Source organism: Pteropus alecto, unplaced genomic scaffold (assembly GCF_000325575.1).
Source record: "Pteropus alecto unplaced genomic scaffold, ASM32557v1 scaffold25, whole genome shotgun sequence".
Lineage (NCBI taxonomy): Eukaryota > Metazoa > Chordata > Mammalia > Chiroptera > Pteropodidae > Pteropus > Pteropus alecto.
The window spans coordinates 22082072-22099077 of NW_006441955.1; the positions used below are offsets into that span (position 1 = coordinate 22082072).

General features: G+C 36.8%; 2 protein-coding genes across 4 annotated transcripts in view; one reads left to right on the plus strand and one right to left on the minus strand.

Annotated features, from left to right (window-relative positions):
• CRYZ (crystallin zeta) overlaps positions 1-2454 on the minus strand; it is a 22937-nt gene extending 20483 nt beyond the window's left edge. For both annotated transcript variants that reach the window (XM_025051937.1, XM_006919327.3), the window contains exon 1: positions 2317-2454. The gene's annotated coding sequence lies outside the window, so the exon portion shown is untranslated. The remainder of the gene's footprint in view (positions 1-2316) is intronic.
• Positions 2455-2533: 79 nt separating this feature from the next.
• The window catches only part of TYW3 (tRNA-yW synthesizing protein 3 homolog), a 15505-nt gene continuing 1032 nt past the window's right edge, over positions 2534-17006 (plus strand). Inside the window, exons 1-5 of one of the 2 annotated variants that reach the window (XM_006919328.3) lie at positions 2534-2772; positions 5291-5371; positions 6712-6810; positions 6994-7065; positions 9364-9497. In XM_006919328.3, coding sequence (XP_006919390.1) covers positions 2599-2772; positions 5291-5371; positions 6712-6810; positions 6994-7065; positions 9364-9497 — 560 coding nt within the window. In that variant the 5' untranslated portion in view covers positions 2534-2598. The remainder of the gene's footprint in view (positions 2773-5290; positions 5372-6711; positions 6811-6993; positions 7066-9363; positions 9498-17006) is intronic. The other variant, XM_015595200.2, reaches the window with a different exon arrangement.

A 17006-nucleotide genomic window follows, 5' to 3' on the forward strand; every position in this document is an offset into this window, starting at 1 on the left:
AATCAGGCTCCAAATCTGTACTCCTTTCCCTTGAACTTCCTCAACCACCCTCAAGATCATGTTCTGCTTTATAATACAGGTGCTGTATACACACACACACACACACACACACACACACACACACACACACGTGTATATATATATATATGGTAAAATAAAAATAACACAAAAATAGTAATTATGATAATTCTTAAGCCCTGCAATACCTGATTTATTCTAAAAAGCATGTCTTTCACGTCACGTCCATTGATATAATTATTTTCACAATGAGTAGAGAAGCAAGTTATTAAAACCACAGTTTAATTGTATGCAGATGTGCAAATAAAATCATCCATTTTATAGATGAGAAAACATTTCAACAAGTTAAGAGAATCATCAAAGTCACATAGAAGCAAAGCTAGAACCTGAAACCTACACCCTAAATGTTGTTTTTATTCCCTTATTGTACAATCCTTTTCATCTTACCTTTTGAAATGTTGGCATAGAGGATCCTTAATCTCTTAGAAATATACTTTATAATGATAGACAGACTGAGCTAGAAATATGAAATTCAACTAACCTGCAGGCGAGATTATGTATTTTAGGATGAACGCATATACTTATATTTGAATTTCTCAAATGCCCATATGTTAGGGCATCCACTAGAGAGACACAGGACATGATTCTATTGGGAAAACCACCATTTAATTGTAGGTAGAAGTGGAAATAAAATCACCATCCTTTTAATGGATGAGAAAACAGTCCAAGAGGTTACTTTCTTATCTGTAAAATGGCCAATATTGCCTAGCATAGGATCCTTGTGAAGATTAACTGCAGTAGCACATGGTGAGTGCTTCACAGCACACCTAGCATGCAGTAAGCTCTATTATTCAAAGTAAATCGCTTGCAGTCAGCAGGCATGTCACACTGCTTGTTTTTTAATTAAACTGGACTCCAAATATGTTTTCCCTATTTCTCAAATATAAACTTTAAAAAATTTAACCAAGAGTACCTTGGTTTAATATTTGGTTTTACTTTTTAATCTGTGAAAGGTTGCCAACCATACTTTGCAAATATAGGAAATTACAGAACTTAAAATTCTTCCTCAGTGATCTTTTCCATGCTACATTTGAACTTATTAGGTTTTTTAAATGGAAATTAAAGGGATAGGGAAAATATTAGACTTATATTTTAACATGGAAGGAATAGATCAATTCACAAAGCCAGAGCAAAGACACATTATGAGAGAAAAGAAGTAAAATTAAATAAAAATTTCAGGCCAGAAATAAAAGAACTTGGAAACAGAATCAACCATTATAAAATGTGCTACTGTTCATCAAGAATGACTCCTGTAAGCATGCTATTATGCTTAACCCAGAAGAAATTTTAAAAATTCAAAGTGGCCAAGGATAAGTCTCTTCCTGGCTGTGACCTCCTCAGGTTATGTCACTGATCTGGATCTCGGTGCCCACTACTAATAAGAGCGGATGGAGGAGGTGTTGAATAGATCATTCTAAACTCCTCCGGGTTCTCTATGCAAAGATTGGATGGAACTGGGCAGCTGCTCTTCCGTATTAGGGAGCAGAGTTTAGTGGGATTGGCTGCTGCTGACCAGACATTCACACAGCCATTTCCACTAGCTGCGGACTCTGTCCGAAACAACTTTAGCCTCTAAATGGTTCAATCATTAACAGACCTTCCCCTGATTTATGAAATAAGTCTCCTGTAGGTTCCATGTAAATATCCAACAATGTGTTAACAGTTTGTCTTGTAATTTTTTAAAAAAATTTAATTGTAGGTGGGGGCCATCGGGAGAAAACAAACAAACAAACAAAAACCCCTACACATTTCTTTTCAAAAGATGGCAATGCGGAGCAAAACAGGAGGAAGGCGGGGCGGAAAGAGTTCTGGGACGCCCGCAGTTGCAGGAAAAGGAACTGCTGGGCTGTGGGCAGGGGCACGGAGCACTCCCGCGCGCGGCCGCAGGAACCCCCAAGCCCAGGCCCAGCTGCGGGGAAGATCGAGTGGTTGGCGGGCAGGGGGCGCGGGGGCAGGGCCAATGGGCATCCTGCAGTGCGGAGATGAAATGCAAATCCTGTTAGAAACCAGGTCTGAGCGCTCAGGACAGGCATGTAAAACTCCCCAAGTGATTTATGCATGAGGAACTCGCAGTCCCTGGAAAGAAATAACTTCGGCCAGAAGCTCCTTATTCTCTGGTTTTTCGGGAGGACAGTGCGCAGGCAGGAGCGCAGCCAGAATCAAGCTCGGTTCCATTTGGACCAGCGGCGGGGAGGTGCACGGTCTAAACAACTAAAGGGACTTTTTAAAACCACTTACCTAAAGTGGGGAATCAAACTCTGCTAAGGCTCCTATACATTCCATAGGAAAATGGCGAGCCTGGCCGTCTTCAATATTTGCTGGTTCCTCCTCGCCCGCCCGCCTCTCCCTCTTCTCCCTCCTCTCCCCTCTCTCCCCGCCCACGAGAGGGAGAACGAGACTCTCCCGAATTCGGAACGACGAGGAAGTGTGGACCTTCTCGGCACCCCTCGCTTCAATATGGCTGCCCCCAGGGAAAAGCGAGGGCTGATATGAAAGTACTGATCCTAAATCCCTCCTCGCATGGATCGTAGCGCAGAGTTCAGGAGATGGAAGGCGCAGTGTTTGAACAAAGCGGATCTCAGCCGGAAGGGCAGTGTGGACGAGGATGTGGTTGAGCTTGTGCAACTCCTGAATGAGCGAGAACAGTTTTTCACTACCAGTTCCTGCGCTGGCCGCATCGTCCTCCTAGATGGGGTAAGCCTCCTTTGTGCCTGTCCAGCGCCTGCCTTGTATGCAACACCAGGAGCCCTGTGCCCACCCAGTGCGAAACCCCAAACCAGTCTTTTTGTGTTTCTTCTTCTGGTGGGTGGTCTCGGTTTCCATATGAAACTTAGAGGGTAAATTAGACCAGTGATTCTAAAACTTTAATGCATTAATCACCAGATCTTTCAAAATACAGATTCTGATTCTGTAGGCCTAGCGTGAGGCCTCATATTCTCCATTTCTAACAAGCCCCAAAGTGATGCCGAAACTGCTGGCCTGGTAATGAACTTGAGTTGCGAGAACTAAAGAATTTGATTTTGTAAATACTAAGGGAATTTAAAGAACTTTCCAGCCTGGCGAAGTTGGTGGCTTCTCTTCAACAGATCTACCTAATCATAGTAACTACCTGACTGAACGTCGCCAGGGGTAAGGTGTTCACTGCCTCCTAGCGGCCCACTCCAGTTTTAGAGCTTTGGTAATTTTTACGTTACGCGAAGTACAACACTGTAGTTTATGGTGTGAAATAGTGGCCAAGCCCTCAGGCTTTGGAATGATACGGCTTAGATTCTAAACCAATTATAGGAATTATTGACTATGCGATTTTAGGAAGGTTATCGAAATTCATTCCCTTTCTGTTCCATGAACTAAGAAAAATAAAGAGTATCTACTTCACAGGTATTTTGTGTAGAGGAAATGGGATCATTTATTTGAAATATTTAGTGTCGTGCTTGGCCCATATTAAGAGCACCGTAAAAGTTAGCTGTCTGTTAATTTTAGCATTAGTATTGAATTCAGAGCATGAAAGACAGCACACTCATAAGCTTATTCTTTAGATCTCTCACCAATCATTTGCTGGTCTTCCAGGTTAGCAGAGCCTGTTCATCTTTAAATTGCTTCCATTGCCTCCTTAGCACGAGCACTCTAGCTGGCCTTGCTCTTTCTCTTCTCCCATTTCTACTGCTATCTTACCTGGATTTCTGCAGTGGTTTCCTAACAGGTCCCTGAACTACCAGTCTCTCTCCCCATAACCATGTTACACACCCTTAACAGATTCACCTTTCTAAAGCACAACTCTATGTTCATGAGAATTGATATCCTTACTGGCCTCATCTATGCTGAAATCTATTTTTGTACATTTTTCAACATCAGTAAATCCAAACCCCAACTTTAGTATACCGTTCAACCCTATTTTCTGCTCCTTCTGTTTATCTTTATTTACTGAAACTGAACTGTTCTCTTTTTCATCTTATATTTTTTACCTGTCTTTGCCTTTGCTCATGTTTATTTTTCTTGAAATGTTTCTCCCATCTCTGCATATCTAAGACATGACTCTCAAAACTCCCGTCTCCCACCTGAACACAAACGTATACTTAGAAACAATGACTGCTTCTTCCAAACTGCCTTAGGACTTTTTCTGAGCCTCTTTACATTTTATGTATTATCTTATACCTTGTATTTATTTTCACTTTGCCTTATTTCAGGAAGGATTTGAATCAACATAAAAAGGCAATGCAAGAAGAAAAAAGTGGGAAAATCCGGATAAAGAGTATAGATAGATGAATCCAGTAATGATATCAGTTCCCAAAACATAACACATGATTCTGTACATTTGCTAGAGATGGACCACACTTTTGGCTCTACGATTTAGAGGAGCCCTAATAAGATCAGATACATAGTCACTGAAGTCACTGAGTGAAAACAAACTAGTTATTTAAGATAAGCACAGCTCTTCCCATTTTCAAGGCTAGACAGACAGCAAAGTGTACCCTTTGTATAAATAATTACTTTGTAGAAATATAGTGATTTAAAAGTACACATGGTTTCCTCCATCCTCTTTCCAATGTCCGTGAGGGTAGGATCTGTTTATACCCAAAGTACCTAATAGAATTTTGCAAATAAACATTTTTTTTCGGTTAATAAACAAAAACTCGGATATTAAAATATTTGCCTTCTTAAAACTTTGACCTTTTAGTCCTAGCTCTGCCCTTTGGGACTACATATAAAGTCTAATGAAGAGGTCTCAAACTTATGCCTGTAGAAACTAGGGATATTATGAGGGTATGAACAGCTCAGATATCAGCAAAAGTGGTAGGTCCTGTATTAGATGGTGACAACAGTGCTTTCGTACAAAAATAATTCGTAATCTTTGTTTTATTGTTTTAAATATTGTGCTAGCCAAATAAAACAGCTAGAGTACAACTCAGGGCCTACTTGTATAAAACCCCTTGTAATAATCCCTTTTCTCCTAATAAAATCATGACCATATTTTAGGAACTATTTATTAAGTTCTTTTACCTTAGTAAACAAATATTTTTTTTTCTATTTCAAGTAATTTGGTTTCATTTTTCTTTTGGGGTAACTAAGCCCAAAAGCCTATTGTAGTGTTCTCAATAATACTTAAAATCACTACTTGGGACTATTAATTCAAGAAAGCCTACAATATGTTATATGTGGTAGTTATTTTTATAAATATATGATTAGATTAAATCATGTTATTTTTTTATTTTAGGGTATAAATGGTTTTGAGGTTCAGAAACAAAACTGTCACTGGCTACTGGTTACACACAGACCTTGTGTAAAAGATGATCTGGTAAGTTTTTATATGAAAATTTAGAAATAAACTTTTTAATTTACAGTCACTTTAAATACATATGAAAAGAATAGAATATTCAAGGTGATTTTTGTGCATAGTCAGAATGACTGAGGATTACAAAGCCTAAAAAGAATTCATTACAATGGTTTTTTTGAGTTGTAGGAGATAAAAGCGCAAATATGTGTGTAAGCATTACTTATGGCTGCTCAAAAAAACATAGGACATAGGATGGATATTGGACACGTTAGATCCAGACTTTGAATTTTAATTCTGCCATTTGATAACTCTGTAACCTGGAACAGATTATAGGGGGAGAAGGGAGCTGAGAAAAAAGGATTAGAACTATCTATGTATTACCAGCATAATGATATAAATAAATTATACATTATTTACCAGTATTGCTTCTTAAAACTTTTTTGGTCTATGCTAATGTATTCAGTTTCCTCAATTAAAATGTTTAGATGAGTTTATATAAGTTTGTATTAGTCGAGCACTTTACATTGCTGATTCAGGTGCTCAAATGTTGTCTTCAGAGTGCTCCCTCGGTCTCCATCCCCTTTCTATCTGTCCTGGTTCTCTCTGTGTATCTGCCTTTATTCTCTTCTGCTGCAGATGACCTTTGTGGCAGGAGAGATAGCTGCCAGCAACCCCAGCAAAATAAACCTTTTTCCTAGGATCCATGTATCATTCCCAGAGAAGGACTCTACGTTATCCTGCTTAGGTTAGGTGTTCTCCCCCTGAGATCAGTTATTTTTGCCAGTAGGAGGGAATGCTTGATCAGCCTAGGCACTTGGCATCTCTGCTATTATAATCGTGGGAGTGATGAGTGACAGGGTCATGATTGGCAATCCTACCAGAATCAAATGGCGTGAAGGAGGGAGGATGCTGTCCCCCAGGGATAGTAGGCAATCAGAAATAGCAACTGCCTTATATAAATTCTAACTCAGACATAATTTTACATATGTCTTGAACTTCAATCTGACAACAAAATGTTTAAACAGACCATTCTAGTACAGTCTTTACATACCATATTCCTTAAGGAAAAATCTATTATGGAATTAAATACAGTAGTACTTTACTTTTTTAAGATAAGATTGGAAAGAATGACACAAAAGGTATATGGGAGAATTAGAAATTGGATCTTTTATTAAAAAAAAGGATTAATAATTTTTTGGAGAAAAAGGACTAAGAAAACAGACTAAAAAGTTACTGTGGAAAAAAGATGCTAAATGAATCTGAAAGTTTCTGGGGAAAACTGAAGTTAACATATGATAAAGGGTCACAGAAGAACAGGATCATATGTTTGTATCTGATGCTAACATTTTTCAGTTATTTAGATTGTGGCTCTGAATAAAGCCAACGGTGATGCCGTTTTGAAATTTGAACCACTTATTCTTCATGTGCAGTGTCAACAGCTGCAGGATGCACAGATACTGGTAAAACTTTGACATTATACTTGAAATTATAGGTATGTGGGTAGATATAACTTTAAGTCTTAAAACTCCTACCAAAAATTATATTTAATTATAGATTTGGGGTTACATGTTTCTGCATTTTGTAGAGCTAAACAGTTTATCTGACTCAGATTATCAGAATTTAACGAATTTATTTTCTTACAGCATTCAGTGGCAGTAGAATCTGGTTTCAGGAACTCTGGCATAACAGTGGGAAAGAGAGGAAAGACTATGTTGGTAAGATACCTTTTGGCCAAAAGCAATCCTTTGAAAATGAAGTGATCCAGATTATTGAATAACCTTCTAATTAGACTTCTACTTTTAGACTCTCCTTACTCAAACTTGCCATTTCTTTGCTCAAAAGCCTTCAGTGACATTCTTTTCTATAGGGCAAAGTTCAGAGTTGTTAGATATACATTTGGTGTGTTATTTTATTGTGCTATAGTCTCCTCCACTTAATTTTAACCTGATCCTCTACGCTCTCCTCATCCTAAATAGTTCCAATGTCATGAGCACCATGATGTAGTGGAAGGAATCACAAATAGGGAGTCTGAAGTCCTATATACCACAGCTATTCAGTATGAACTTGGGCAAGCTCCTTAATCTCTAAGGGTCTGAATTGGCTCAGCCATATCAAGGTTCCAGCAAACTACTGCCCTAGGGCCAAGTCCAGCCCACAAGAGGTTCAGATCATACTACACCCATTTGATTAATTACTGTCTAAGGTTGCTTTTGTGTTACAGTGATAAAATTGAGTAGCTATGACACATATTGTATGATCCACAAAGTCGAAAATATTTACTACCTATCCTTTCACAGGAAAAGTTTGCTGACCACTGAACTGAATGATCTTTAAGGCCCCTTATAAGTCCCACATCCTCTCTGAGTCCTTCCCTAACCAAGCCAACCCCTAGTGATTTTGCCCTGTTCTTATCTTCTGTAGTATTTACTGTTTGTATTAACCGTTTGGCATGGCATGTATTGTTTGCGTTTGAACTAATTTCAGATTATCCATTCTGGCTCCCTAGACTTTTCTATTTCCTATCTATTTTTAACAAATAGCCTGTTTCTCAAATAGAAGTATCTTATAAAGAAGACGCCTATAAAGCATAACTAAATAGAAAATCAAAGCCCACAGTACTAGTTTGTGTCACCAGCTCATTCTTCACTGCATCTGGTTGGCCCAAGCAAGAACAGAGCCATTCTTTCACCTTCCTCACCTTTGTTTTTCATATCCAGTTAGTACACGTCCTATCACATCTCTGATTTCTCACACCTGATGCTGTCTCTCTAAGACCTCTGTCACTGCCCGTGCTTAAGCCCTCATTGTCCTTCACCTTAGTCTTTACAGTGGTCTCCTGACTGGTCTTCCTGCCATCCATCTTCTCTTTCAGTCCTTCCAACCAATTCTGTCAGAATCCCCCTTTTGATAAAGTCAGGGTCTCCAAGTATTTTTTCTGATATTCAAGGCCTTACCCAACTATTTTCCATCTACCTTATTTTTACTCATATCCTGCTAGTATACTTACAGTCTAGCCAGATAGAAAACTTGTTTGTTTCCCAAATATGTCTTTCATGTCTTTCATCTCTCCATACTAATAGATAAGTTATTCCTCTGGTAGGAATGCCTCCCTTCGCCCATTTTTATATCTGGTGAAATTGCACTTATCCTTTAAAATCCTAACATAAATGCCACCTTTTTCATAAAGCTGATGCCTCAGTCTCAATTCTACATTTCATTTACTTTTTGTGTGTGTATGTGCATGTGCGTGCATACATGTACATGTATGAGTATGTGTTTCTCCTGTCATAGCACCTATGGTTGTATTATAATTCTTTGTTCACTTGTTTATTTCCTCTTCTAAAGTTTAAGCTCTTAAAGGGCAGGGACTATGTTATATTCATTCTGTATCCTCACACCTTACATGGAGCCTAGAACATTGCAGATGCTCAATAAAGTTTCATGGAATGAATTTTTTAATCCTCATAATAGTTTTTGTTGTTGTTCTTATTCTATATTCAGTGTTTGGATATGCTTGTAACTTGTTGACTGTTCATCAACAGGGTTACTAAGATTGGCCTTAAAGCATTGTGAGACAGAACAGGCATGGTTTATTCTTATAACCACACTCTACTTAAGCAGCACTAAGAGGCTCTTCCGCATCCAGTCCATTTTGATTTTTTCTTGAAGCTCCTGTTGAGATTTCATTTATTTCTTTTCTTTAAATAGTGCGTTAAAGCTTTCTAAGCTTTAGTGAGATTGAAACTGTTAGTTATTGGATTCTCTGATATTATCTGCTTCTCTGAAAGACAGTATATAAAATGACTTTAGAAATGACTTTATGTGATGGGAAAAATCTCCTTTAATCTCCTTTAATTCAATTGTGTTTAGCTAAATTATATCAAAGCACAAACTTAAATGCTGTAATGGAACTGAACTACATTTAAAGACAACCCTGAGTAGGACTTTTCTTCATTTATCCTCAATGTCTATAGTACATAAGTCATCATATCTAAATTGATTGTTCTTTGTAGGCTGTCCGGAGCACACATGGCTTGGAAGTTCCATTAAGCCATATGGGAAAACTGATGGTGACAGAGGAATATATCGACTTCCTGTTAAAGATAGCAAATCAAAAACTGGAGGAAAACAAGAGGAGGATTGAAAGGTATATTAATTGGATATTTCCATGTTATTATATGCTTAGATAGATCATCTTTAAAAATACTAATATACACTATCTTCAGATTATACTCCCAACTGCTTTTCTATTTGTAGCCTTCTCATGAATAATACAAAGATGATCAAAGTAATAGATGAGCCTAGGCCAGACTGTAATGGGTACTAAATGGAGCATAAGCTCCATGGAGAAGAATGGGCTAAATGCCTACGAGCAATGGGCACAAAGGAAGGAAACATAGTCGCTTAGGTAAGAGAGCCCAACAGCCACTGGGACCAAAACTGATCAAGAGGAAGGCAGCATGGAAGAGATACACACTACCCAATGCATATGATCTACCAGAGATTACCTAAAATCTCCTTTTAAGAACAGACCAGTTAATTTTAGTCTGATACATATTTTACACCTCTGGCAAGTTCAGTACCTCGCTCTTATCATGGATTAGATCTAGAATTGTCCTAGTAAGAAGGATTTTGGCTATCAGATTATATCTTTATACTTCTCTTGTTCTTAAACTTCACCTCCTGGTAAATAAAACCCCTTACATTGATTTCTTTTTTCTACATTTTTCTAAGAATAGTTTTTAGTATAAAAAAGTGACGATCATGTTGCCTTTTTTATATGAAGATAATGCCACTGACTTACTATCAACAAGATGTACATTTCTGAGTTATTCAAGTGGTGATGGCAAACTTGATATTTATAATTTCCTTTTTCCCTTCTCTCCACCCTCCTTGGCAACCAGTCAGTCTCTGCCTAAGTAACTCTTGAATTATTTTTCTTTCTCCCTCCTTACTGCCACTTTCTTCTTTCAATACCATTGCAAGATTAACTCATCTCATAGTAGAATTCTTCTGGTGTGTCTCTCTTCTAAATCATTCTCTATATCAGGATAAAGCCGTTAAATGCATAGGAATCTTTGACTTGCCTGCTTAAAATTCTTTAGTATTTTTTTAAAGCAGCTAAAGCCAAAGTACCAATGGTAGCAGTGTTGCATGATGGAAATAGATATAACTAGGCTCCAGAGACAGAACCAAGGTGGAATCTCAACAGGAGCTTCTATCCCAAGTCAACTCTCTTGGCTTCATTTTCCTTATATCTGACTTGGGAGAAATAGTCCTTAAGAACAATTATAGTATACATTCGATAGCATGTGTATAATGATTGGCTCTGTCCCTGTCATATCATGGATTCCCAGTATAGGATAGCCCTTCTCCTTCAGGGATGCATGTAGAGAACAAAACAATCATCACATCAGTACCGTCATCCAGGCTTTCTCAGCCAGAGCTCCTCATTTGAACCACAGAATTCACAAAATTATTTTAGTGACTCTTTCTAAGTTCTCCCAACAATGGCAAATAACTTTTACCATTCTAGATACATTGGAGAGAAGTTAACTCATTATATACAATGGATGTCTTAGGGCATTAGGGCTTAATTTTCTAGTGGAACTCTGGTTGAAAAAAGCAGAGAGATTACCTGGCCACAAAGTGCTTTGAGCAAATATTCTAAATAAAGCGATGATTTTAAGTGAGCAACTGGAGAGCAGCACCCAGCCACTCCACCAGACTAGAGTTTGAACTATAGGCAGGTACTTATTGGTACTGTTCCAAAAGTTTACTACATTTGTTAGTATTCAGTGAGGCTGTTTGCTAAACTGTAGGAAGTAGCAAATCAGTTTTTCTGTTTCCTTACTTGAATTTCAACAAGATTATAAATATAGCCCAACATCAACTAACTGTACACCTGGTGAAGTTAATTGAGCCACGTTCACCAACTATAAAATCAAATTATGCTTTAAATCCATTGACTCAAAAATATGTTTTGAGATTATAGTGTGCATGCTGCTATCAAGATAGCCATGCTCATCATATAAAATCAGTGAAAAATTAAAGAAGGGTAAAAACTGTCTTAAGATACTGATTAGAAGATTACATGTGAATTCAGAAAGGGCGAACAAATTAGAAGCTCCTTTGGGAACAGCTGTACATCCAACCAAATGCAGAGAAAGAGTTACTCTTCTGATGTTGAAAAGAGAAAAAATAATAAATCCTGGAGGTGATGAGTTCTGCAATCAGACATCAAGTACTAAAACTGGTTTTGTCATAGGACCAAATTTTCACAATTAAAATAGCTGTAATAAGAGAATTTTTAAAAGTCAGAATCCAAATGAGTAACATTTCAGCAACAAAAGATTTTCTGCAAATGTGAAAAATCAAAGTTAAAAGTAAAATATTTTCGATAGTAAAAAGGTTCCCAAGCCCACTTCTTAGTGGGAAGAGTAAGATAATTTCATACATAATGATCTCCAGATGAAAAATATAAAGTTTGGAGATCTACCTACCAATTGCAAGAGGAAGATTATCTTTGTATCTATTAATAAGATAGATTTATCTTGGGTCAGATGAAACCACCATTTGGCTATGAGTAGAATGAAAGTAGCCATGTTCCTCTGTTCACCAGCTATAAAATAAGAAAATAAATGTTTTGAATAAAGTATAGAATGAAAGGGCTGAAAATATTGGCATATAATATTGTTGATAAAAATAAAGCAAATAGGAAAGGAAAAGTAAATGACTCCAATGGTTGGGTGTTTTTTGTATTTGTTGTCTTTTTACTTTTCTTTTTTGTGGTTAAATACACATAACATAAAATTTACCATTTTAACCATTTTTAAGTGTACAGTTCAGTGGCATTAAGCACATCACATGGTTATGTAACCACCACGATCACCACTGTCCATCTCCAAAACATTTTCTACACCCAAATTTGTGTCTGTTTTGTGTCTGGCTTATTTCACTTAGCATAATATCTTCAAGGTTCATCCATGTTGTAGCATGTATCAGAATTTCATTTTAAAGCTGAATGATAAATAATCCATTGTACTTATATACCACATTTTGTTTAGCCATTCATCTGTCAATGGCTGTTTGGGGTTCCCCCGCCCCCGCCACCTTTTAGCTATTGTGAATCGTGATGCTATGAACACGGGTGTGCAAATATCCATTTGCATCCCTGCTTTCAATTCTTTTGGTGTATACCCAGAAGTGGAATTGCTGGATCACCCGGTAATTTTGTGTTTAACTCTTTTTAGAACCGCTTTACTGTTTTCCACATGAGCAGTACCATTTTACATTCTCACTAGCAAGGCGTAAGGGTTCTCTTTCCTCAACATCCTTGCCAACACTTGTCCTATTTCTGTGTGTGTGTGTGTGTGTTACTAATTGCCATCCTGACACATGAGGTGATATCTTGGTTTTGATTTGCATTTCCCTGATGATTAGTGACACTGAGCATATTTTTTCATATACCTGTTGATAAGAATTTCTGTTATATCACTGCTGCTTTCCTGCCTGCTTATGGTGCTTTTTCTTAACGTCCTTTGAATTTCTCTTATTATTCTTCCTATTGGTTAAATATTGTTGTTCTCCAGGATTCTGTTCTTGGCCCAAAGCTTCACTACTTCTCCATGTACAGATAGGTCTTCCACATCTCTCCTAAGTTGTGCGTCCATATATCCAATAACTTATTGAATATATTTAACTAAAATATTCCATCAGTCTTTCCTTAATGTCTGTCTTACGCTAGTCTCAACCCCATAGCCATTTCTTTGGTTCAGATTCTTATCATTTACCAGTATCATTATAGTTTATGCCTCAGTGTAAAACAGAAATGTTACTCATATTGACTTGTAATTATTTAATTGCATGTATATCTTTTTTTCCCCACTACAATAGGGTCACATTGAAAATAGGACTAACTTCTCCCCTCCACCAAGCACACAGACACACACACACACACAGACACACACACACACACACAAATATCTCTTACTCCAAATCTTATCCTAAAACCTTATATAGTGTCTGGCTCATAGTAGAAACCCAATAAGTGTTTATTAAATTAATCATAAACAATAAAAGAACTTAAAAGTTAACACATTATTATATTGAGTTATCCAAAGGCAATGACAGTTTCTTATTCATCCTTATTTTCTGAGTGTCTGGCACAAGAATAGTGGTTAATAAATGCTAAATTTAGTTAACTGACTTTTTCCATCAGAGTCCTACTTTTAAGGCTTACAAGATTACTCTAGAAGACATGTAAGATTATCTAGAGGTGGGGTAAACAAGAGTAGGCTTTTGCTACATAGTGCAGGCAAGTAGTAACATGACAGTGAGTAACAAAATGAATGGGAGTGATACTGCAGAATATTAGCCGAACAAGGCAACAGATTTGATAGAGGGTAGAAGAGAAGGAGGAATCAAGGATAACAGATGTCTTAGACTCCCGGTAGTTTCTAGTCTTATTTTTTAAAATGAAACTAAAGCAGGTTAATAAATAACTCGCACAATTTCCTATATACTTAAGATCAAAAAGGTAAATAATATAAAGTAAAAATACATACTTTATTTTCTGATAGTTCCTCCTTGGTTATCCGCTCCCCTCATTTTTTTTCCTTTCATAATTTCCATCCCATAACCTAACCAGCTTCCCATTCATCCTTGCAATTCAGCCTAGGTTTTGGGTTTGTTTCCAAGGAGCTTTTCATGACCTCACTTGGAACAAAGTGCCCCCAGTGTGTTCCTGCTTTCTTGACTCTTTCGTGATGTGTTTGCATGTGTCTGCAGCGCTAGAGCTTAATCAGTTAGAATTCAAATGCATAATATATGAGAATAGTTTTGTTACTTGTGAATAATGGAAGCCTAAAAGGGTATGAAATTGTGCTTATATTTCATTAATTTTATGTTCCTATTTTAGAAGTCCAAGAAATAATCAACTTTTTCTTGCAGTTATAGGACCAAGGGTCAGTGGTCCTATAACTGACCTGAAAGCAAGAGTTCATTTTTCTAGCACTGGCCTGGAAAGTATTCTCAAGACGAGAGCTAAGTACACGTTGTCCTATGACTTGATAATTTTTACTGCAGAGGTGGAAAAACTGAATTTGATTTTCTTTTGAGGGGAGAAAAGTAACAGTTGCCTGAGCATAGATTTCTTTTTATACCTCAAGCTCTTTTTGTTGCCTGTGAGAGCTGAGGAACTTACACTTTGAGAATTGGGCTTTAGTATGCTGTGTAAAGGGCCATAGTATGAGGGGAGAACATGTAATTGGAAAACAAATATCTAAATGAGTAAGATAATTTCCCAAAGGACTTTTTAAAAGTTCTCTTAATAAAAGAGAATGAAAAAGTATTTGAAGTTTTTATTCTTTGGCTTTCAGCACAAAAGAGTCTTTGTTCCATTTTACCAATTGTTTTTTTGGTACCCCAAGGATATAGCTTTGAATCCTTAGGTTCTTTAATAAGAAATTAAAATAAAGCACCTGTTCCTCTGTAATTACCTTTGTTTATGTGATTGACAAGATATATTTAAACAAGCTGTTAATTCTCTATGATCATAAAAGAGCAATTTTATCTTTAATTTTCTAGGAATAGAATATAATCCAGAAGAAAAAAAAAAAAAAAGACTTGGTTACCTGAGTCTAAAGTGCAGGGTTGGGTGGAAAATGATAGAAGGAGAAGTTGCATATCATGGAAAACCTCTTATGATCAGCTAAGGGCAATTCATTTTGTGGCATACTTGGATTTATGTTTTAGATAAAGTGAGCCATTCTCTTAGGTCACTTTATTAAGCCATTCTAAATAGGCAGTGTGGAAGATAAGAAGAAAACCAGTCATTAAAGGATGACAGCAAGACCTGGAGAGAAAGATCAAGCCAAGTATAAAAGTTTTCATGAATGTTAGGGACTGAACAGAATATTGGTAGATGACATGAGTGGCAGATGAAGGAGTTTATTCTTGCGAAGTCTTGGTGAGCCCATTGAATTCTGACCTCATCTCTCAACTCTATGGTAGGCAGGATATGAAAGGATAAACAGTCTCCATTTGAGGAATGCAGGGCAGATGATGTCTTTGTGGGGAAGCCATGTCTCAGGTAAGTAAGGCTGTATAGGGTGCATTAAATGAAAAGGTTATCACCATGGAACAGGGTCTGAAAAATTATGTCAGTTAATATTTTTCAAAGCCTTTTACTTGTGAGTCTTACAGTTTTCCCTTTTATTGTAATACTCTCTTGGAGATTGATTTATTCATTGAAATATTATCTGTTGAGTACCTATTATATGCCAAGCCTGGTGCAGGATTTATACAGTGGCGAGTACGTATGTTCTTGAAACATGAACAGGATATGTTATAGTCATATTAGGTACGTATTAGAAATGTGTGGAATATTTGGAAATAGGTGTACATTTTGTTTTTTTTAGGGCAGTTTTAGAATCTTTGCAAATAGAACTTAGTCTGCGCTTTGAATTAAAGAAAGAAGAAAATTGGTCTAAATTACGATTTTTTTTGCAGATGTCAAAAATTTCCTGTCATAGTCTTCCATTAAAATAGTATATAAATCATGAATGAGAGCCATGTAATGGCAAAGGAGTTCTCAGCTTCCAGGTCACTCTAATTTGGGACCTAGGATAATAAAAAAAGTTACCTTTTTTGTTCAGTAGTTATTTATTCACTTATTTGGCATATTTTTACCAAGTGTTTCAGCACTGTACTGCATGCTAAGAATATAACAAAACAAGATAGATGGGGGTCTTTGGTTTCATGGAGTGTATAATCTTTAAAAAAGTCATTATAGAGAACTTATTCTGTGCTGGGCACTGCGCTAGGTACTCATATATCACCTCTAACCCTCTGACAACCCTGCTGGGTACAGGATCATACTCAGTTTTATAAATGAAGAAATCTGGATTCAGGAAGGTTGGAATTAGCTAACCCCAGCATTCCCAGTAGAACACTGATGTGAAGTGCATGCAACACACCTTGATACCTTCCAACACATGCCAAAGGCTACTGTGTCAGGAAGACTTGTTAAGTGTTAATGTGAGAGTAGAAAAGAAACAAGGCCCCACTTTCAGGGAGAAAACAGTTAATCATATCACAAAATTAACAATAAAACTCCGGTAGAAAATATGAGTAAAGGAAAAGAACAATTCACATTTTTAAAAATTCAAAATAGCTAATGAAACACATTTAATTTCACTTGCAAAAAAATGGAAATTGAAACAATGAGCTACTGCCGTCACCTATCCAAGTAAAACGTGTTTTTTGATGATAATGTTCAATATATGAATAAAGTGGTCTCAAGTACTGCTACTAGAAGCATATCTTTTGAACATTTATTCTGGAAAACAATATTTCTCAAGAACCTTAAAAGGTTTGTACCTTTTAACCATGTAATTACATTTCCAGGTGTGTATACTAAAGAAATAACTAGAAATTCAAGTCACATTATTTTAAAAAATGTCACATTGTTGTTTGTATTAGTAAAAATTTGAAAATAAATTAAGGCCAGTCTAGATGACAATGTTATACTACCATTAAATGTTATATTGTAGTTCATTTGATGATATGGAAAATGTTTTCAATAAACATTAAATTTGAAAAACCAATGTAAAACTTCATATCTAGTATCACAGTTGTATAAAAGACAGTTGGT